This window comes from Odocoileus virginianus, chromosome 17 (genome assembly GCF_023699985.2).
Source record: "Odocoileus virginianus isolate 20LAN1187 ecotype Illinois chromosome 17, Ovbor_1.2, whole genome shotgun sequence".
In the NCBI taxonomy this organism is placed as follows: Eukaryota; Metazoa; Chordata; class Mammalia; order Artiodactyla; family Cervidae; genus Odocoileus; species Odocoileus virginianus.
This window is the reverse complement of record NC_069690.1, coordinates 23687056-23709351: the sequence shown is the minus strand read 5'-3', so window position 1 is coordinate 23709351 and position 22296 is coordinate 23687056. Positions and strand designations below refer to the sequence as shown.

General features: G+C 50.4%; 1 protein-coding gene across 5 annotated transcripts in view; it reads right to left on the bottom strand.

The window, feature by feature from the left end:
- The window catches only part of SPNS2 (SPNS lysolipid transporter 2, sphingosine-1-phosphate), an 89450-nt gene that overhangs the window by 53109 nt on the left and 14045 nt on the right, over positions 1-22296 (bottom strand). For all 5 annotated transcript variants that reach the window (XR_011492184.1, XR_011492185.1, XR_011492186.1 and 2 more), the window contains 2 exons: positions 19103-19292; positions 42-107 (listed from right to left, as the gene is read on the bottom strand). Coding sequence is in view for 2 of the 5 variants with exons in the window: in XM_020882835.2 (XP_020738494.2) it covers positions 42-107; positions 19103-19292 (256 nt within the window). In the remaining 3 variants the exon portion in view is untranslated. The remainder of the gene's footprint in view (positions 1-41; positions 108-19102; positions 19293-22296) is intronic.

Sequence of the window (22296 nt, the reverse complement as noted above, 5' to 3'; positions counted from 1 at the left end):
ACACCCCAGGCCCAGCCTTCTGCCCTGACCCCCACACCTACCAGCAGGATGTCGGCAACCACAGCCCAGTTGCAGGACAGGAGAAGCTCCCCAAGGGCCAGGAACACCTGTGGACATAGCGGGTCAGGATGAGGCTCCCTGGATTTCAATCACCAGCCCCTCCCCATAGTGTCCTCCCCCCTGTGCAGAGGGAGACTAGTCTGCACACAGGAAGCCCCATCGAGACTTCCTGGGGTGGGTGAGGTCTGCAACTGTTATCCCAGTGGCAGCAGCCTCCAGAGTGGGTGGTAGGAATGGTTTAGTTGCTAAGACATGTCAGACTCCTGCAACCCCACGGACTGTAGCCCACCAGGCTCCTCTGTTCATAGGATTTTCCAGGCAAGAATACTGGAGTGGGTTGCCATTCCCTTCTGCAGGGGAAGGATTCCTGACCCAGGGATCAAACCTGCAACTCCTGCATTGACAGGTGGATTCTTTATCACTGAGCCACCAGAGAAGCTCCCAGAGTGGGTAGACATTTCCATCTGGGCAGATGGCCAGCCATGACCCAGAGAGAAGTCAGGGCCTAGGCCTGGGAAGAGCACGTCCTTGAGGTCACCCAGGGTAGTAGCCAGGACTCCCAGGCCACTTTATATATTTATATATTTTTTTTATTTTTATTTTTATTTGACTACACTGGGTCTTAGCTGCAGCACGTGGATCTTTAGTTGTGGCATGCAAACTCTTAGTTGCAGCATGTGGGGTCTAGTTCCCTGACCAAGGATCAAACCCAGACCCCTGCATTGGGAACACAGAGTCTTGGCCACTGGACCACCAGGAAAGTCCCTCCCAGGCCACTTTTAAAGGTGGGGAAACAGAGAAAGGTCCAGAGACTGCTCTGGCCTTGCCCACCCCTCCCACTTTGTTCCCCTAAGGCCAGTGTACACTAAGGAGGCACCTACTGCATGCCAGCCAGACCACCCAAACCAGGCACCCCATCCACAGCCCCTCCCAGGCCTTCCCCTTCCCAGTTCCCTGGAGCATCACAGGGAGGTGAGCAAGGCTGAGACAGTAAACTGTGCCCGGATCAGGGCTTGTCTGAGGTCATCAGCTGGCCGAGGACAAAGCCAGACTGAAACATGAGGCTTCCAGCCCCTGTCCGGTGCCCACCCCCGCCCTGGGCACCTATGGGGCTCAGAAAACCTGATGTGCCCCCCACCCCCACCGCCCTGTTTGCCTATCCAGCGGGTGACTGGAGGCCGCTGTGGGCCTGTCTCTCCCAGCTCCCTGAACCCCCCACCTCGTGCCAAAGGATTAGGACAATCTTCATTCCACTCACTCAAGAAGAGTTTAATGAGGCAGGAAGGAGGAGGGGAAAGTCTCATTTCTCAGAGCTCCTGAGAGCTTATTGCTGGAGTGGAATTAGTCATTCCTAGAGTCATGGGGCTCTGCCCAGGGCAGGCCAGGCTCTGGCACCCAAAGGCCTACAAGAACCCAGGACAGAGGAACCGAAGGCTTACTGCATGCCCACCGACGACACGCCGGGCCTGTCCCCTTCTGTCACCCACCCAACTCTCAGCCACCTCCTAAGACACGCACCATGACTCCCACTTCACAGATGAGAAGGATCAGGCCCAGGTCACATACCACTTTTTGGTGAGCCCCTCACCCGAGTGACAAGATGAGAGATAGGAAGCTGTCAGGGGGCCAGGGGGGAGACTCGGAGAGGCCCCAGAACCCGCAGGACAGAGCGAGGCTGGCACAAGATGAGTCAGAGGAAAGCGCAGGATGGGGAGGGCTTCCAGATGGAGGTGGCCCTGAGCAGAGCCCTGAAGGACGGGCAGGATCGGGATGGGTCTAGAAGAGCCCCAAGGCCACACCAGGCAGAGAACCCGGTGAGTAGAGGCGGAGGCCAGAAGGCACCTGCCAGGCTGGGCGGTCAAGAGTGTGGCCAGGGCTGCAGAGAGAGGGCAGGACCCACTGGGGAGGGGGCGCAGCAGGGGTCTTCTCCCAGTCTCACCAGGCCTTGGCCCGCCACAAACTGGGGAACTCTTGAGGGCAGGGCGGGCCTCCTCTGGGCCTGGGCTGGGCACCCACAGGGCTAGGAATCAGGAAGTGGCCGGTGGGCGAGCCTTAGGTGGGGCCCAGGCAGGCCGCAGACCCGCATTCCAGCTCGGCAGGGTCTGCCAAGCCGGCCTCCTGGGGCCACATGAAAGCGGGGACCGCTCACACCCATCCTCCCCTTGACTCCCACACCTCCAGGGACAGCCAGGCCACTGTCCCCCGCCTCCCCCGCCCCGGCTCCAGCTCACAGGCCGGGGTCCTACCCTCCACACCCCCTGCACCAGCACTCCGAGCTGCCTTCTCTGCTGGGGCTGCGTTCTGCCCCCTGCCCGCCCCCCCACACCCACAGGACACGCTGAAATACACCTTTTCCTTCCTCCAGCTGGAGCAGGGTGGATCCTGTCCCAAAATAGAGCCGATCCGAGGGAGGCTGCAGCCACAATGGAGCCTTTCAGGCTGAACAAACCGCGGGAGGAGGCCAGGTTTCCTCAGACACACCTGGAAACCCACCCCAAGCCACCAAACCCTTGTCTCCACACAGCGGCTCTGAGGGGCAAAGTGGGGCCCGGCTAGGGAGAGGCCACCTCCTCATCCCACAATTACAGAGCCTCCTGAGGCGCCGCCTGGGCTCAGGGAGGGTCACTCCTTCAGAGAGGTGTGACCCCCTGACAGTACACAGCTCGGCCCCACCCTGCCACACGTGGCTGCTCCAAGGACATCACCACCCGCTGGGCCGTGATTTCCCCAGCCCCACGCCCCACCAGGTGCCTCCACGGTGCCAAGAGCTTGTGCTTCTAAAGCTGGAAGAGGGTCTTCCCTGGTGGTCCAGTGGCTGAGACTCCACACTCCTGGGTTCGATTCCTGGTCAGGGAACTAGACCCCACATGCTGCAACTAAAACCAGTACAGCCAAATAGATTTTTAAAAACAAGAATAAAAAATAACCTAGGAGGGGAACACATGTAAATCCATGGCTGATTCAGGTCAATGTATGACAAAAACCACTAAAATATTGTAAAGTAATTAGCTTCCAACTAATAAAAATAAATGGAAAAAAAAATAACCTAGGAGACAACCTCAGTGGGTGCTGTTTGTGTTCCCCACAGGCTGCGTGCAAATCAGGCCTTAAAAGTCAGCAGCTTCCATGACCAACTCAGATTTGGGTTCCACAATTTAAAAACCAACCAAACAAGAAGGGCTCTGGTTGGAAGTAAAGTCAGGGTGAAGAATGTAGTCAGTGAACTGGGCATAGCTCTTCCCACACAGGCCCCTCAGCCCTCTAGACGCCCTCTCCTGCACGGCCATAGGTCCCTTGCACTGACCAGGTCGCCAGATCTGCTCTCTCCCCCATCTGCTCCCCGCCCCACCCACATTACTGTCCTCACCCAGGGTTTGAGGCAGCCAGGACGCAGGTCCCACACAGAGCCTGGCCACCAGCAAGCTGCCCAGGCGACTTTGCTCCTAGATGACCCCGTCCCAACCCCCCATCACTCTGGTCAGACACAGACAGGGGGAGGCGGGGGGGGGGGGGGCGGGGGCTCCTCCACGCCTTGCTGGCCCTCACACCCCTCCAGACACTGATTCCTGTCCATGCTGATCCTAGATGTCCCTCCCTTCTGCCCCCTTCCTCCCATCCACTGTCTGGCCTGGGCCAGTCTCTCCTCCTCACTGGTTTCCCAGGCCCCAGCATCGCCCCCCCACAACAGCAGCCCCAGAGGGGACTTCCGAAAGGGAAATCTGACTCTGCCCTCATCCCCTTAGGACCAGCACATGCTTCCCCTGCACCCCAACTCCATCCCCTGGGCCACAGGGCCTGGGAATGCCGCTGGGAGCCTGAGAAGCATGGAGCCCCGCAGTCCTTGGCCTTTTCCATCTCAGACTCAAGAGGATTTCCCCCTTGAGTTGCGGCAGTGATGATGAATATTTCTGGCCTGAGTCACCCCCAGCCAGAGAGGCATGCACACACACACACACTCACACAAAACCACACAAGCACGCACAGACACAAGCATCCTCAAGACCTCACACACACAAACACACACACACAAGAGCTCCAATACCCACGCACACATACCTAGACCCAAAACCTGAGACACACATGCAAAACTCACACACCGCAAGGAAACACATAAGCAGGTAACAGGGATGATGTTCCAAGTATAAAAACATGTATGGCAAGAGTACCTACCAAACAGATAGTGGCTGCTTGCTGGGGTGAACCTGTCGGAAAACAGCTGAGTATGTACACACGCCTGCTTGTGGTATCATGATGTGGACAAGAAGTCACTCACACACAATCACACAGGCACACACGTATGTGCGTGCTAAGTCACTTCAGTTGTGTCTGACTCTTCGCAACCCTATGGACTGCAGCCCGTCAGGCTCCTCTGTCCATGGGATTCTCCAGGCAATAATACTGGAGTGGGTTGCCATGCCCTCCTCCAGATCTTCCCGGTCCAGTGATCAAACTTGTATCTCTAAATGTCCCCTGCATTGCCAGGCAGGTTATCTACCATTAACACCATCTGGGAAGACCACATACACATACACACAAATATACTCTTGTTTTTGCACTCAGGCACCTATATACACATGCACACACTCATCACACACAGCATCACCCCTCCTTGTGTACACCCACAGGCACATGTAGGCACGGGCAGGGAGCAGCAGGGAAGCTGGAACACCTACTCCAGAGAAGACTCAGTCCCTGTGTGGTAGAAAGGACAGTGTCTCCACTTTGGTCCATCTCACTCTTCCAACTGGGTAGTCACTGACCTCTGAACTGCAGAGAATGGGTTCTAGGCACCCCAGGAAGGGGGAAAGCAAAGGTCTCCCAAAGGCTCATGGAGACTCGGGAAGAGCTAAGGCCGATCTTCCCCTTGCATGGGTCAATTCTTCACCCAGTGTGGCTGAGCCAGTCAGGATGCAGGTCCCCAGCACAGACTGGCCATCAGTAAGCTGCTGGGCCGGCTGGCACACTTCGCCCCCGGGCCTGCCAGCCTGTAACCGCAGGAGCTGACTCAGGGCACAGAGTACCATCCGGCTCCCAGGGGCCAGCAGCCCGGGAGGCAGGCAGGTGGGGAGCAGGCTCCAATCCCCCTGGAGAACTCCGCTGACATGGCGGGCTCTGCTGCCCATCCAAGAGACACCTGCTAGCTTCCCGCAGGGACTGGGTCCTCAGAAGAAGGGTAGGTGGGCCTCTCTGAGCTCCTCTGAGGCAGCCCCTGGCAAGTCTCAGTTACTCCAGCCCAAGATGCAAGAGAAAATTATCCAAGAAGCCCCCAGGGGTCAAGTGGTAGGAGAGCCCCACCAACCTGGGGTATCTGCACAACCCACCAGTCTGTCGTGTACACTGAGGAGGTGCCTCCTGCAAGCCAGCCAGGCACCCCGGCCATAGCCCCTCCCAGGCCTTCCCCATCCCAGGCTCCTGGAGCATCACAGAGAGGTGAGCAAAGCTGAGTCAGTAAACTGTGCTCGGTTCTCAGCCAGCGGTGACAGCAGATCCCATAACCAACCCTGGAACCCTCAGCTGACCCTGACCACAGCTACAGGGGGGACACACATCCTGGCCGCTCCCTGCCAAGCACCACACAAGGTTGCCTTGTTGGCACCAGGCTGGGCAGATGTGGGGCCTTCATCCTTGGTCCTTGCTCAGGAATCTCCAAGGTGGAGGAAGGCGGCATCCCCTCCCGGATGTGAAGGCCTCAGTGACCACCAGGCTGACTCTGCTTTGTCGTGGTAGCTGCATCTCCTCTTGGGCCACTAGAGAACTCAGACTTACAACCCAGTGTGTGCTGGAAGGAGCCTAAAGGTCATCCGGAGCAACTCCTGGGTAAAAACGTGCTCAGTCGCTCAGTTGTGTCCGACTCTTTGCCATCGCACAGACTGTAGCCTGCCAGGCTCCTCTGTCCATGGAATTTTTCAGGCAAGAATACTGGAGTGGGTTGCCATTTCCCACTCTAAGGGATCTCCCCAACCCAGGGATCAAACCTGCGTCTCCAGCGTCTCCTGAATTGGCAGGCGGATTCTTTACCACTCTGCCAACTGGAAAGCCCCCACACTACATTTGATTTTAGCTAAAAGGCTGAGAAGTCTTTTGTAAAAATGGAAGGTTGCAATTGCATCATAGACCGCTCATCCCCAGAAGTAAAAAAATAAATAACGCCAGGGGAAAAAAATGTTTTTCACCAAAGAAAAGAACCAAGCCTAATGAGATAAGCATTAAATATTGGCAACCAAGGCAAAAAAAGCCAGATGATTCTAGGATAGAAAATATAGCCCTTCCTAGCTCTCTCTCCCCCAAAGCTATTCTCCAAAAACCCCATATCTGGAGGGAAATAAACTGAGCAGGGGTCCTTTGTTTTCACTCTTAACTGAGACCCAGTGGCAAAAGCTGCCGGGGAGAAATGGGTGGAAGTGGAGAAAGTGAATGAATGACACCAGTTACTGACTTCACGTGAGGCTTAAAAACAGCTCCCATCCCAGAAGAGGGGATACACCCAGTCATTAAGTAGAATGAACCCTGTGATAGAGCATTTACCTAAATTCCAGAAGAAAGAGCAGTGTCCAGGTGTTCTAACAAAGCCACTCCCACCTTACCTGAGCCCTGCAATTCCCTCCAGTAACAGAAAACTGAACACTCAGTTCTCAAGCTGCAGCCCCTTTGGGGAAGAGAAGAGTCACAGAGAAGGCAGGAAGAGGATTGAAGAATACAAAAAGTCGCCCACACTACATCACAGCAATCTGACATCAGAGCAGAGCTGCCCACACCCAGGCTGGGGAAGCACGCAGCATGTGAACTACGCAAACATACAGAAAAAGAGAAAGAGACAGGGAAGGAGGAAGGAAAGTGGGGAGGGAAGGAAGAAGAGGAAAGAAGGGAGGAAGGCACAGAAGGAGGGAGGGAGGAAAGAGAGAGAAAACAGGGAAAATAAAGAAAAAGGGAAGAGAGGATGAGAGGCAAAAGGAAGGGGAAAAGAAAGGAGGGAAGGAAAGAAAGGAGGAGGGAAGAAGGAAGGAGAGGGAGAAACAGAGGAAACAGAAAGGTGCAGAAGGGAGAAGAAAGAGAGGAAGGAAAAAGAACCCAACCTAGAAGACAAACGACAGGGAAAGGAGCAGGAGGAAATCTCTAATAATTGTTCCACACTAGTTGTGTGCTCAGTCACTTCAGTCGTGTCCAATTCTTCGACCCCATGGACTATAGCACGGCAGGCTCCTCTATGGAGTGGGTTGCCAGGCCCTCCTCCAGGGGATTTTCCCAACCCAAGGATCGAATCCGGGTCTCCCTCATTGCAGGTGGATTCTTTACCACTGAGCCACTGGGGAAGCACTTGCAAACTATATTGAATATTAATTTAATAAAGAAAGAGCTCAAAGGACTTCCCTGGGGTGGCTAAGACTCTGCGCTCCCAATGCAGAGGGCCCGGGTTTCATCGCTCCTCAGGGAACTAGACCCTACATGCCACAGCTAAAGATCTTGCACGCTGCAATGAAGACAGAAGATCCCACATGCTGCAACTAAGATCTGGTGCAGCCAAATTAATAAATAAATATATATTTTTTAAAAAGGAAAAAAAGCTGGTCAGCATTCATCAATAAGTCCAAAATTTTCAAATTAATTTGAAATTAAACAATTCCTTTGATTTCAATTCAATTTCTTCAGGTAAGTTCATACAAATGAATGAAACATTACATGATTCTATTTGTATGAAATATCCAGAATAGGAAAATCTATAAAAACAGAAAGTAGATTAGCAGTTACGTAGAGCTGGAACAGACAGTGGCTGGGTGAAATGGTGAATGATTTATATGACTATAGAGCTTCTTTTTTTAATAGAAAGTCCAAGAAATGCATCTACTCTGTTGTCCCTTAGGAAGTTTCTTTTTGAGGTGATGAAATGTTCTACAATTGATGTTGTGATGATTGCAAAACTCTGCAAATATGTTGCTGCTGCTGCTAAGTCGCTTCAGTTGTGTCTGACTCTGTGTGATCCCAGAGACGGCAGCCCACCAGGCTTCCCCGTCCCTGGGATTCTCCAGGCAAGAACACTGGAGTGGGTTGCCATTTCCTTCTCCAATGCATGAAAGTGAAAAGTGAAAGTGAAGTCGCTCAGTCGTGTCCAACTCTTAGCGACACCGTGGACTGCAGCCTACCAGGCACCTCCGTCCACGGGATTTTCCAGGCAAGAGTAGTGGAGTGGGTTGCCATTGCCTTCTCCTGCAAATATACTAAAAACTATTAAATTTTGCACTTTAAATGGGTGAACTACATGACACATGAATTTCATCTCAATAAATCTGTTTTAAAAATTACCATATAGGGACTTCCCCAGTGGTCCAGCAGTTAAAGACTCGGCACTTTCAATGTGGGAGGCAAGGGTTTGATCCCTGGTTGGGGAACTAAGATCCCACATATCACAAGGCACAGTAAAAGAATTTTTTAAAAAGAAACAAAAAAAATTTCCATATAACCCCAGTTTAATAAAAGTACTTCTAAAAATATAAGCCTATGTTTATACACCGAGAGACACATATAGAAGGATGGTCACATAAAAGTGGAAAGAAACAGGCCAAGATGTTAAGACTAGCGGATTCTGGAGGATGAGAAAATGGAAAGTTGTTATTTTCTTCTTCAGGCTTTTCTGGTTTTGCTTTTTTTTTTTTTTAATTTTCCCCCAAATAAAAATAGAAAGGTCACTGATAGAGTGTTCTGGATTGAACTGCTGGTCTTAACGTTTGAGTTTACTGTGGTAGCATGTGGCTGCCACATCCCTGACGTGTCAAGGGCCCCAGAGTATCATCCTCAGTCCTCTCCTCTTCTCTATTCAAGCTCAGGCCCGTGCTGATTTCATTCAGCCGCATGGCTTTAAATAACCAGCCTAGACCTCTCTCCTGAACTCCAGACTCATATATTTCCAATTTCCCTTAACATCTGCAGGTGAATGTCCCAAAAGGCACCTCAAATTCAAAATGTCTAAAACTGAACTCCCAATCCCACTCTTTTCAAAAGCAAAAAAACAACTCAGCACCTCCATCTCAGTAAATGGCAACTCTGTGTTTCCAACAGCTCAGGCCAAAAACCCTGGAGTCATCCTTTCTCTCATCCTTTTCTCTCACACCCCACACCCAACCCATCAGGAAATCCTGTTGATTCTACTTCCACAACACACCCCAAATCTGACCACTTCTTCACACTTCCTCCATAACCAGCCCAATTCAAGCCATAGGCATCTCTTGCCTGTATTATTGTAAAGTCTGCTAATGGGCTTTCCTATCTCTTATCTTTATCTATTTCATTTTGTTATCATCACAGTAGCCAGGAAGACCTTGTTAAGCCACATGCTAGGCAGTTACAAGTGAAAATCAAAGTGTTAGTTGCTCAGTCGTGTCCTGCTCCTTGTGACCCCATGGACTTTAGCTTACCAGGCTTCTCTGTCCGTGGAATTCTCCAGGCAAGAACACTGGGGTGAGTTGCCATTTCCTTTTCCAGGGGATATTCTCAACCCAGGGATCGAACCAGATTCTTTACTGTCTCAGCCACCAGGGAAGCCCAGGTAGTTACAAAAAGTCCCCAGTTGGGACTTCCCTGGTGGTCCAGTGGTTAGAACTCCATGCTTCCACTGCAGGGGGCATGAGTCCAATCCCTGGTCAAAAAACTCAGATCCTGCATGCCATAAATAAGTTAAAAAATTTAACAAAACAGTTCCCAATTAATCATGCTTCTTGGTATTCACATCCTTATACAGTCCTCTCCCAAGGGGAAAACTAGGCCCGCTTTACCCTTTGCTTCAACCAATGCAGTAAAGGCAGCAGTGATGCAATGCTCCTCCTGGTGGAGGCCTTAAGAGACTTCACAGCTTCCATGTCTGCTTTCTGAGAATGTGGCCCTGAGACCACAATGGAAGCAACGGGTTTGGGCCAGTGGAGGATGAGAGACCACATGGAGGAGAACGGAGGAGCCCCAGCCAACCACCAGACACGAATGAGATCAGCTTGGAGGTTCAACCCAGTCTCCCAGTTAAAGGCAGCTATGGAGTAAGCTATGGGCTGATTTCATGTGAAACCAGCCATGAAACCATCCAGCCAACTCACAGAATCATAAGAATAAATTGTTAACTTAAGCCACTAAGTGTTATGGTGATTTGTTACTCACCAAGAGCTAACTGATACAAACCATCCGTCAGAGCATCACCTCTGAGCTAGAAACCCTCCAATGGCTTCCCATTTCACTTAAACTGGAAGCCAAAGTCATTCGATGTACAGGGTTCCATGCAATCAGCACCTCCGCCTCCACCCCTATCATTCCCTCGACCTCATCTCCTCTGCTCTACCCTGGCGGGACCCATTCCAACCACGTGTCCTAGAAGAACCAGGATGCTCCCCCCGCCCAGGGCCATTGCACTTGCTGCTCCCTCTGCATGGAGGGCTCTCCCCACCTCTACCCCCGTATCCACATGGCTCCTTCCCTCACTGGCTTCAGGTTCCCACTGAAGCATCACCTTCTCAGTGAGGCCTCCCCGACCTCCTGGCATAGCCCAGACCCTCTCCTTGTCCACTCTCCATACTCTGTTCTTTTCCACAGAACTCAGCCCCATCTAACTCACCATTTATTTCACATCTTTTTTTTTTTTTTTTTTGGCTGCATGCACAGCATGTGAGATCTTAGTTCCCCAACCAGGGATTGAACTCAGGCCCCCTGCATTGGAAACATGCAGTCTTAACCACTGGACCACCAGGGAATCTCCTATTTTACATCTATTTTGGTGCATACATATTTTTGCCTGTTTTGTTCAATGATGCACCCTCAGAGCCTAGAACAGTGCCTGACACACAAGATATGCTTGGGAAATACTGGATAAGTGAGTGAGCATCATTTCCACTCACCCTGGCTGGGACCTGCCTTGCAGCCACCTCACCATGTCCCCAGCTCTGCTCCCTCTGCCTGTGAAGCCCAGCAGGGAATGAGGGTAAAGACCCCTCACTCCCAGGGTTCTCACCTGTGAGACGAGAAGAGCAGCACAGAACCAGAGACAACTTGGGCAGGGACAGGTTACACCTGTGGGGCTTCACGGCTGCGTGTGCCCAGATCTACCTCACCATGATGCTGGATAGCAACAGGACCCAGGGCTCAGTGAAGGAAGAGCCTTTGGGCCACAGAGCAGACTATTTTCCCAAAACAGCCACTGCAACATTTCCACATGCTCTTTTAAATCACTACTAGTCTCCACCAAAAAGAGTAAATCCATTCTCTCTCCTTTTGAATCTGAGCAAGAAGTTGTGGCTCCAATGAAGAACAGAATGCAGTGAAAGTGACGCTTTGTAACTTTCAAGGGTATGTCATCAAAGACTATACAGCTTCACCTGGTTCTCTCAAAACTCTAGTCCTTGGAAGCCAGCCACCATGTTGTAAGCAAGACCCAGCCACATGGGGAGGTCATAGGCAGCTTCTTAGCCAGTAGCTCCTGCTAAGGCCTAAGCCAACACCCAGCATCAACCATCAGCCCTCAACCTTTGACATCTAGCTCCCACCCCTATTCTGCCCAGTTAACCCCAAGTGGAAAACAGATATGTTTCCCTCACCTCCAACTTGTCCAAACTGCAAATTCATGAGCAAAACAAGTGTTCTTGTTTTTTAAAACCACTAAATTCCATTATATATCTATAGTAACTAGAACTAGCCCCAAAGTTCATTTAGCTCTTCAGTAAAACCAAGGAGAAAGTACTAGCACTCCCATTTTATAGCTGAGAAAATTGAGGCTCAGCAAGGTCAAGATCTTGCCCTAACTCACACAGCTAGGCAGCGAAAAAGCAGGAAGAGGTTCAGGTCTTTCAGATGCCTCAATGCATGCTTGCTGCCATCTCCCAATTCCAGCTCCTCCCTCTGGACCACAAAGCCCACCTAAGAGGGTACTGCCAGTGTTCAACCATCTCCTCCAGCTACCAGGCCAGCGATGACGGAGTTCCTACCTTGAGCTCAGTCCCTACACTGAACACAAACCGCATCTCCTCTGAAGGGCAGCGACTCTGGGAAGAAGGCCAAGGAAGAGGGTGTGAGCCAAGACCTGCTGTGCGCGTCTGGATCCCAATTAACAGCCGAGAAGTCAAGTTTCCCTGCCAAGGGGACTGGAAGGAGGGAAGAGAAGGAACCCTCAGCTCCTGCAGGTGGGCCCCAGGCCACAGGCTCCCCCACAGAAAGCACCAGACCAGACTTTAGATGCTCAGGAAACCTCATCACCATGAAACATACAGCACGACTTGGCCCTATTTCAGCAACCTGGGGATGGGCATGCTCACGCTGCTTCCCCAAACCCTTCCTTCCAACGCAATGCAGCCACAAAAGCAGTGGGAGAAAAGCTATATGCAGCCGCAGACACATGTGGACACACATCCCACACAAGTATCTGCTTGCCTGGATACACATGAATGTGCACACTCACACACAGACATGTATGCAAAACAGCACCCACAGACACACTCATACACACTGTTCATATATACATGTACATACAATATACATAGAGCATGACTGTACGGGTACACAGAAATGGACACACATAAAGTACAAATATCTGCATGCATATTCACAGACCTGCGTCACACTTAGACGCATGCACACACTAGCACACAAGCCCACATTTCTGTGGGCCTTCCCAGGAAGCCCCATCAATTTCCCCTGGAGCCTATCAATTTCCTCAGGACCAGCAGACAAAGTACAGGAAGAACTGTGGTTCCTCCAACCTGAGAAGATGAAGGATGGATGGGGTGGGGGGGGTGGATGGATGGATGGATAGATTAATGGATGGATGGATGGGTGGATGGAAGACACTCAAGTGACTTCCTATTTTGAAGCTAATTTGAACAGAAGCCAATTCCTCAGCCCTCTTTGGCCACCCTTTCTGATATTGACCCGCATATGTCTCCAAAACCTACTAACAGTCCTTCACGGTGAACTGCAGCCAGTTCCCACCCTATGAAGTTTCAGGGGTAACGTCATATCCAGGGACTTCAGACTTGTGTATCCAATTCCACTAACACCTCTACTCCATGTCAACCTCCTGCCACAAGCTCAGAAGGTACCAAACCAAGCTGCTCACCTCCCCCCAGATTCCATCGTTCCTGCCTACTTTCCCATCTCAGTTAGTGGCCTCTTCCTCCTTCCAGCTACACAGGCTAATATCCTAGAACTCACCTTTGAGTCTTCTTTCTCTCACACCCCACACTGAATCCACCAGGAAATTACAACGGCTCTACCTTCAAAGTGTATCTATAATCCAACCGCTTCTGACCACCCCTGACACGTCTGCTCTTGCACTCTCCACCCTCAAGGGAAGTCCATTCTCAGCACAGAAGTCAGTGATTTCACTGACAGAAGTCAACAACAGAAGAACAATAGAGAAAATCAATACAACCACTGTTGGCCACAAAACTGACCAACCTTTAGTTACACTGACCAAGAAAAGAGGAAAGAAGACTCAAGTTACTAAGATCACAAATGAACATTACTGCCGACCTTACAGAAATTAAAAAGATTATAAGAGAATACGATGAATGAAATTCCTAGAAAGATGCAAACTACCAAGACTGGCTTAAAAAGAAATAAAAAGCCATAATTGACCAATAACAAGTAAATATTGAGTCCGTAATCAAAAAAACTTGCCACAAACAAAAGCCCAGAACCAGATGGCTTCACTGGGGAATCTGAACAAATGTCTAAAGATGAATTAACACAAATCCTTCACAAACCCTTCCAAAAAATAGAAGAGGAAGAAACACTTGTCAACTCATTCTATGAGACCAAACAAAGACATCACAAGACCAATACAGACCAATATTTCTTTTGCATAGAGATGCAAAAATCTTCAACAAAATACTAGCAAGCCAAATCCAGCAACATATAAATATGATTTTACACCATAACCAAGAAAGGATTTATCCCAGGAATGCAAGGTTGGTTAAACATACAATCAATCAATGTAATATACCATACTAATAAAATAAAGGACAAATGACATGATCATCTCAATAGATGCAATAAACATAAGCCAGACCACCTACTCTTTAACACAAAACTTCAACTCACTCTCAGTAAAAGCCAGCTCGACCCAATGCCCACATGGCCCAACAAACCTTGTGCCCATCGCCTCTCTGTCCTCTCCTTTCTTCACTCCACACTAGCCACAGTGCCCTTTTTGTTGGTCCCTAAACCTACCAGATTGGAGAAGGCAATGGCACCCCACTCCAGTACTCTTGCCTGGAAAATTCCATGGACGGAGGAGCCTGGTATGCTGCAGTCCATGGAGTCGCTAAGAGTCAGACACGACTGAGCGACTTCACTTTCATGCATTGGAGAAGGAAATAGCAACCCACTCCAGTATTCTTGCCTGGAGAATCCCAGGGACGGGGGAGCCTGGTGGGCTGCCGTCAATGTGGTCACAGTCGGACACGACTGAAGTGACTAAGCAAACCTACCAGATAATCACAATGGTGTGATCACTCATCTAGAGCCAGATATCCTAGAATACAAAGTCAAGTGGCCTGAGGAAGCATCACTACGAACAAAACCAGTGGAGGTGATGGAATTGCAGTTGAGCTCTTTCAAATCCTGAAAGATGATGCTGTGAAAGTGCTGCACTCAAGATGCCAGCAAATTTGGAAAACTCACCAGTGGCCACAAGACTGGAAAAGGTCAGTCTTCATTCCAGTCCCTAAGAAAGGCAATGCCAAAGACTGCTCAAACTACTGCACAATTGCACTCATCTCACACACTAGTAAAGTAATGCTTAAAATTCTCCAAGCCAGGCTTCAGCAATACAAAACCATGAGCTTCCAGCTATTCAAGATGGTTTTAGAAAAGGCAGAGGAACCAGAGATCAAATTGCCAACATCCGCTGGATCATCAAAAAAGCAAGAGAGTTCCAGAAAAACATCTATTTCTGCTTTATTGACTGTGCCAAAGCCTTTGACTGTGTGGATCACAATAAACTGTGGAGAATCCTAAAAGAGATGGGAATACCAGACCACCTGATCTTCCTCTTGAGAAACCTGTATGCAGGTCAGGAAGCAACAGTTAGAACTGGACATGGAACAACAGACTGGTTCCAAATAGGAAAAGGAGTACATCAAGGCTGTATATTGTCACCCTGCTTATTTAACTTCTATGGAGAGTATATCATGAGAAATTCTGGGCTGGAGGAAGCACAAGCTGGAATCAAGATTGCTGGAAGAAATATTAATAACACTCAGATATGCAGATGACACCACCCTTATGGCAGAAAATGAAGAACTAAAGAGCCTCTTGATGAAAATGAAAGAGGAGAGTGAAAAAATTGGCTTAAGGCTCAACATTCAGAAAACTAAGATCATGGCATCTGGTCCCATCACTTCATGGCAAATAGATAAGGAAACAGTGGAAACAGTAGCTGACTATTTTTCTGGGCTCCAAAATCACTGCAGATTGTGATTGTAGCCATGAAATTAAAAGACGCTTACTCTTTGGAAGGAAAGTTATGACCAACCTAGACAGGAACTAGAAGTGACCAACCTAGACAGCATATTAAAAAGCAGAGACATTACTTTGTCAACAAAGGTCCGTCTAGTCAAGGCTATGGTTTTTCCAGTGGTCATGTACGGATGTGAGAGTTGAACTATAAAGAAAACTGAGTGCCAAAGAATTGATGCTTTTGAACTGTGGTGTTGGAGAAGACTCTTGAGATTCCCTTGGACTGCAAGGAGATCCAACCAGTCCATCCTAAAGGAGATCAGTCCTGGGTGTTCATTGGAGGGAGTAATATTGAAGCTGAAACTCCAATACTTTGGCCACCTGATGCGAAGAGCTGACTCATTTGAAAAGACCCTGATGCTGGGAAAGATTGACGGCAGGAGAAGGAGACGACAGAGGATGAGATGGTTGGATGGCATCACCAACTCGATGGACATGGGTTTGGGTGGACTCCTGGAGTTGGTGATGGACAGGGAGGCCTGGCGTGCTGCAGTTCATGGGGTTGCAAAGAGTCGGACACAACTGAGTGACTGAAGTAAACTGAAACCTACCAGATACACTCCTGCCTCAGGGCATTTACAGTTGCCATTCCCTCTGCCTGGCATACTGTTCCCCTAAATATCCCATAATTCACCATATTGTGAATTTTATTTATATATCTTGCCCATTACCTATCTCCATCAATTAGAATGTGAACTCCTTAAGAACAGAGCTATTTTTGGCTGTTTTATTCACTGATATATCCGCAGCATTTAAACCAGCATGCCACTTGGTAGGCATTCAATAAATGCTTGTTTTAAAAAAATGAATGAACAACAAGAGCTGATCACTCAACCATTCACACAGTGAGCAATGATCACCCCCACCCCGCCCCCACCTGCCTGACACCATGCTTTGAGCTAGGAGGGCTGAGAAAGATCAGAACCAACCTGGGCCCAGCTGGGAGGGGCGATCAGAGCATATGTAACCAGGGCATGAGGAAGACAGTGCTCAAGAGAGGAGCGGATGGAGAGAGAGGGCAGGACCTAGCAATGAGCGATGGCTCCATGGAGAGACGGTGCTCCAGCCAATCCGTGAGGGCCCAGAATGATTCAGGCACATGGAGAAGGGGAGGGAGGAGAGAGAGCAGATGGAGAGCCCAGATGTAGGGGGCAGGGGGCATGTCCTGGGAACCAGGCGGGGAACTGCATGGCAGGACCACGTAGGAATAAGACTACTAAGGATATCAGGGCCATCCATGAGGGGCCTGGGATGCCAGGATGAGGAGTCAGACTTAGTTTTCCCGGGGAAAACCAAGGAGCCACACGAGGCTTTTGAGCAGGAAAGGTCCGTGGTGTCACTCTGGCAGCGCGAGAAGAACAGGATGTGGTGAGCGAGCAGGAAGACAAGGAGACCAGGAAGCTGGCTGCTTGGGACAGTCCCAGAGAAAGACAGCAAGGTGTGAGCCAAGACGGGACGGAGTGGACCAAGAGAACAGGGGCGGAGGCTGCCCTGGCGGCTCAGTGGTAAAGAATCCACCTGCCAGGGCAGGAGAGACACGGATTCAGTCGCTGATCCGGGAAGATTCCACATGCTGCGGAGCAACTCAGGCCACGGGCCACAACTACTGAGTCCGCGCTCCACACCAAGAGGAGCCACCGTGATGAGCAGCCCGCACACCGCAACCAGAATAACCCTGGCTCACCACAACTACAGAAAAGCCCGCACATCAGTGAAGACCCAGCACAGTCACAGATAAACAAATAAATAGAAATTATTTTTTAAAGTCCATTAAGGAGATAAATTTACAAAAAGAAAAAAGAAAAGAGGTGGTTTGGAGGTGTTAAGGGTTTATGACTGGTGTTAGTGGGCAGGGGTGGGGCATGGGGAGGTTGGGGGGAGCTGGAGCCTGAATCTAGGGACCTCAGGAGCACAGAGCTGTGGAAGTGGCGGGGGTTGGGGGGGGGGGTCTGGTCAGGGCGTCCAGAGGGAACCACACCACTTCTGGAAGGCTGAGGAGTTCTGGGGATCCCGTCCAGCCCCTGCAGGAGCCGCAGGGAGGAGCAGGTTCCCAGCACAGGAGGGTGGACACGTCCCAGACCTGCCCACCTTCCTGCCCCTCAGCCCCTCACACCCCAGGGCAAGCCCAGAGAAGAGATTCTCCAGCTGGCTTTGTCAGCCAAGATGCAGTGTCATTTCTAGATGAGCCATCCAGCTCTGGAGATGCGCCAGGCTACGGAGGGGGGACAGCTGTGTCCCCGCAACACAGCCAAAGAGCCACTTCCCAGAGCCAAGCAAGACAGTGGCAGAAGCAGAGCTGGCAGGGGCTCCGCGGGCCCAGCCAATGCAGAGACAGGCCTTCAACAGGGCTTCCATCTGCCCGGGGCCGCCGCCTCCCTGCAAGGTCAGGCTCATTCAGTCCCCACCAGCTGGAGATGATGATCCCAGTCATGCTCTCGGCCAATAAGCACTAAGGCATTTATTAGGCTGGCCTGCTGTATGCCAGCCTCTGTTTCTCTCCCACAGGGGCGACAAGGGTCAATGTGGCATGAAGGACATAGACTTTGGAGCCTGCAGGGGCGGAATTAGAGGCTGATCTGTCTCATCCTTGGTGCTGCTGTCTCTGGGCCTCAGTTTTCCCATCTGTTGAGTGGGGATAAGAAAAACCCTTTCCAACAAGGGCATATGGTGGTGGTGGGTTAGTTGCTGAGTCATGTCCGATTCTTGCGACCCCATGGACTGTAGCCTGCCAGGCTCCTCTGTCCATGGGATTCTCCAGGGAAGAATACTGGAGTGGGTTGCCATTTCCTTCTCCAGGGACAAGGGCATGATAAGGACCAAATAAGAGCACGTACAGGAGGGAATGCTAACAGAACTTGTCTATTTCCCAGGGATTTCAGTGGAAACCCAACCAAGGCTGAGGATGCTGGTGAGAAACACTCATACCTTAAAGGAGATGCCACCCACCAAGGACAGTACAGAGCATTAGTTATATCTATCCACTTTGGTCTAGCTTATGACACTCCTCCAGGCAAATATTCTACATTTAATTTTAAATAAAGAGGATAAAAGACTGAGACTTTCCCTGCATACTTTTAGACTAAAATAATACAGTAGAAGAATCACTTTTAGAAGAAATGAGGTCCCAGTATCACCAAAGCATTAACCAGGAGGGACTTCCCTGGTGGTCCGATGGCTGAGATTCCATGCTCCCACTGCAGGGGACCGGGGTCAGTCCTTGGTCAGGGAACTAGATCCTACACGCCAAAACTGAGATCCTACGTGCTGCAATGAAAACCCAGTGCAGTGAAAAAAATTTTTTAAAGCATTAACCAACAGCTCAAAGGACACACTTTAGATTCAGAAAAGCTTAGGCCCAAATCCTAGTTCTACCCCTTCCTAGCTGAGGCTCTTGGTAAGCCTTAGTTTACTCATCTGTAAAATGGGAATATCAGAGCTTCACCTGGAAGGAGTACTAAATATAACATTTGGGAAGACCTGGCACAGTGTCAGCCTATGTGAAACAGCAGTTCCCTACCCACTGCAGCCCACTCCCACCTCTGAAGGGGCCCTCACTTACATAGGAGGCCAGGAGGGTGGTCGGGGCCAGGATGAGAGCCAGGTAGAGGCAGGGGGCTGCAGCAAGCAAGCTGGCAGCACAGATGAGGGGCTCAGCCTGAGGGTTGACTTTCTTGTACCTCCTTGAAGTCTCTGCTCCCAGGATAACCCCAATAATGCCAGTGACAACAGTCAGTGCCCCGAAAATCAGGCTGATGGAAAAGAGCAGAGAGGGCTTGGTCAGCGGTGAGATCAGGACAGGGGTCCGGCCACCTGCCCTCCAGTGCATGACCTGGTATGTGTGTATGTGTGTGTGTGTTCAGTCGTGTCCGACTCTTTATGACCCCACAGACTGTAGCCTGCCAGGCTCCTCTGTCCATGGATTTCCCCAGGCAAGAATACTAGAGTGGGTTGCCATGCCCTCCTCCAGAGGATCTTCCCAACCCAGGGACTGAACCCATGTCACCCGTCTCCTGCATTGCAGGCAGATTCTTTACAGCTGAGCCACATGATCTGGTACCTGCAGGGCATGTGGCTGTGGGCCTCTTCCCCTCCCTCCTAACCAATGCTCCTGGGTCCTTGGGACCCTGCTCAGGGGTCCATGTACTCCCCTACTCTTCCCATTCCCCTTTCTGCCTCATCCCTGGGACTCCACTGGCCGTGTGGGTTATCTTTCCAGCACCCCAGCTCCCAGCCTGTCTCATCACCAGCAACCTCCTGCACTGTCTCGCCACTGAAAACTGCCCCATTCAGAAATCTTAATTCTACAGTCCCACTCTAGCCCCAACCTTCTTGCCTTCCAGCCCCAAATACTAATGGGATGTAAGTGAACATTTACTTATAGAGCTCCTATGATACACTGGCACTTACCTGGGAATTTTACACTTCCTTGAGTCCATCCTTCCCTCTCTGTCTCTGAACATCCCTCAAGTAGCGCCTCCTAACTTCACTATCTTTCCCACCTACTCCTGGGCCCACTTCCACTCCACTTGGTCCCTCTTGCAGCTTCTTCCTGTAGAAACGTCATTCCAAGATAACCTCCATACAGCTCCCCAGAGAATGCTTTCTAGGACACCAATCTGATCATGTACCTGCCCAGCTCCTGCCTAAAATTCTCCACCAGCTCTTAAACACCCACCAGATTTGATTCCAGTTCACTGTGGTGTGATCTGACCTTCCTGATCTGATCCTTGGTGACCTCAACCCCAAAGCCCAATTCCATCCTCCTCAACCCCTAGACTTGTTGCTGTCCCCACTTCATACCTTTGTTCCTTCATCTAGAGCACCCTTCATTGATTTTTCTATTTACCAAATTCCTATACAGCCTTCAAGACCCATCACAAATGTCTCCTCTTTGGGGATGCTTTCCCCTGTCCGTTTGCTGATTCATTCACCCTTTCAGTTACTATAGCACCTTCTGCGTCTCTGTCATCAAGATCACTCACTAGACTGTGAATTCCTGGAGAACAGAACCAGGCTTGGTCTACTTTCTTGACTCTGGGCTGGGAGCACAGAGTCTGGAACAAGCGATATATGTTAAGCAAATGGCTCACAGATCTCTCCCAGAATTCCCAAGTGAAAAGGTGAGGAAGGTGAGGTTAAGAAAGGTCAAGGCCAAGATTACCCAGCTAGTAAGTGACAGACCAGGATCTGAATATATATCTTCATCCTCCTGGTCCATCCTAGCCCAAAAGATGAACCCAAGCCTCCTTTTAAAGGCAAAGGGATGCTGAGACTGACTAGCGTGAACTCTTGAAAACAACAAATGTAACTGAGACTTTTCCAACCCTTAACTGGATTCCTGTCATCCTCGAAGCAAGCTCCCGGCCGGCACTGCAGCACTGGCCCTTGTTGACCTGTGTAACCTCCCTTCTTTTCTCCCTCCCTCGCTCTGCATGAATGATTGAGAATTCTCTAAACTTACCCCACACTTTCCGGCTTCCCCGTCTTGGCCCACACTCTTCCCTCTGCCTGGAGCACCACCACCCCCCACCAACCATTCTCCGCATGGCCAGGATCCTCTCCCAGAGCCAAACCTTTCCAAAAGTGCCAGGTGCCTGCCATTACCTCCATGGCTCCCACCAAGGCGCAAGAACATGACAGATGCAAGACCATGGTTACTGACAAATTGAATGTCACCAAAAAAAAAAAAATCTCTCCAGAGAAGACAGGGACCAGCCTGAGGCCACACAGACCCACACTACAAAACCAGGGTCTCCTGGCTCTCTTCCTACTGAACAAAGTATGTGTGTCCTTAGGCAGCTTAAAGGTGCTTAACCAAACCTTCTGAGGCTTCCAAGCTGTACCAGGCTCCAGCTCAGCCCGGTCAAGTGACCCCGAATCCGGGTGAATGCTATCTGCCTCTGAGTCCTGGTCTGAGCCGAACTTAGCAGGTTCTCAAGACCTTTCTAAGACTCAGGATTGATTATTCAGACAAGTGATTTAGATGGGGGCCCCCCAGAGCCCCTGACCAGAGGGGTGGGCAGAGGACACACCTACCACGAAGTGTCCCCACCTCCACATCGCCTCCCAGAATCAGACTCTCAGAGCCAAGAGGGTCCTTAAGGCCTGCAAGTTCTGTGCTGATCCTCTGTACAGTGGCCCAGGCAAGCAGCTATCCAGCGCCTACTTACATGACCCTAGGGGTGTGAAACTCAGTAGACCCTTGCTGCCCCTTCCGTCTGGGCTCTAGATGTTTTTTTAAGTTCTCTCTCTGGCTAAGCTAGAATCCTGTGTACTGCGGCTTCCTGCTCCCATCCAAGCTTCACCTGAGGGCTTAGCCTAACCTAGGAGGGTGTATGGACAGGTAAGTTCTGGGGGCTTCCCCAGTGGTCCTGTGGCTGAGATTCCACGCTCCCAATGCAGGAGGCCCGAGTTCAATCCCTGGTCAGGGAACTAGATCCCTCATGCCACAACTAAGACCCAGCACAGACAAATAAATAATATTTAAGGGGAAAAAGAGAAAACAGCTAAGATCTATGCAGAACCAGGGCTTTCTACCCACCCTGGGGTAGGCTAAACAATGCTCCTCACCCAAGATATCTATGTCCTAACTTCTGGAACCTGTGACTGTTCCCTTGTATGGGCAAAATAATCTTTGTGGATGTGACTATATTAATATTCTTGAGCTAGAGAAATTTTCCTCCACTTTTTAGGTGGGTCTTCAGTGCAGCTACAAATGTCTTTATAAGAGGGAAGCAGAGGGAGATCTGAGAC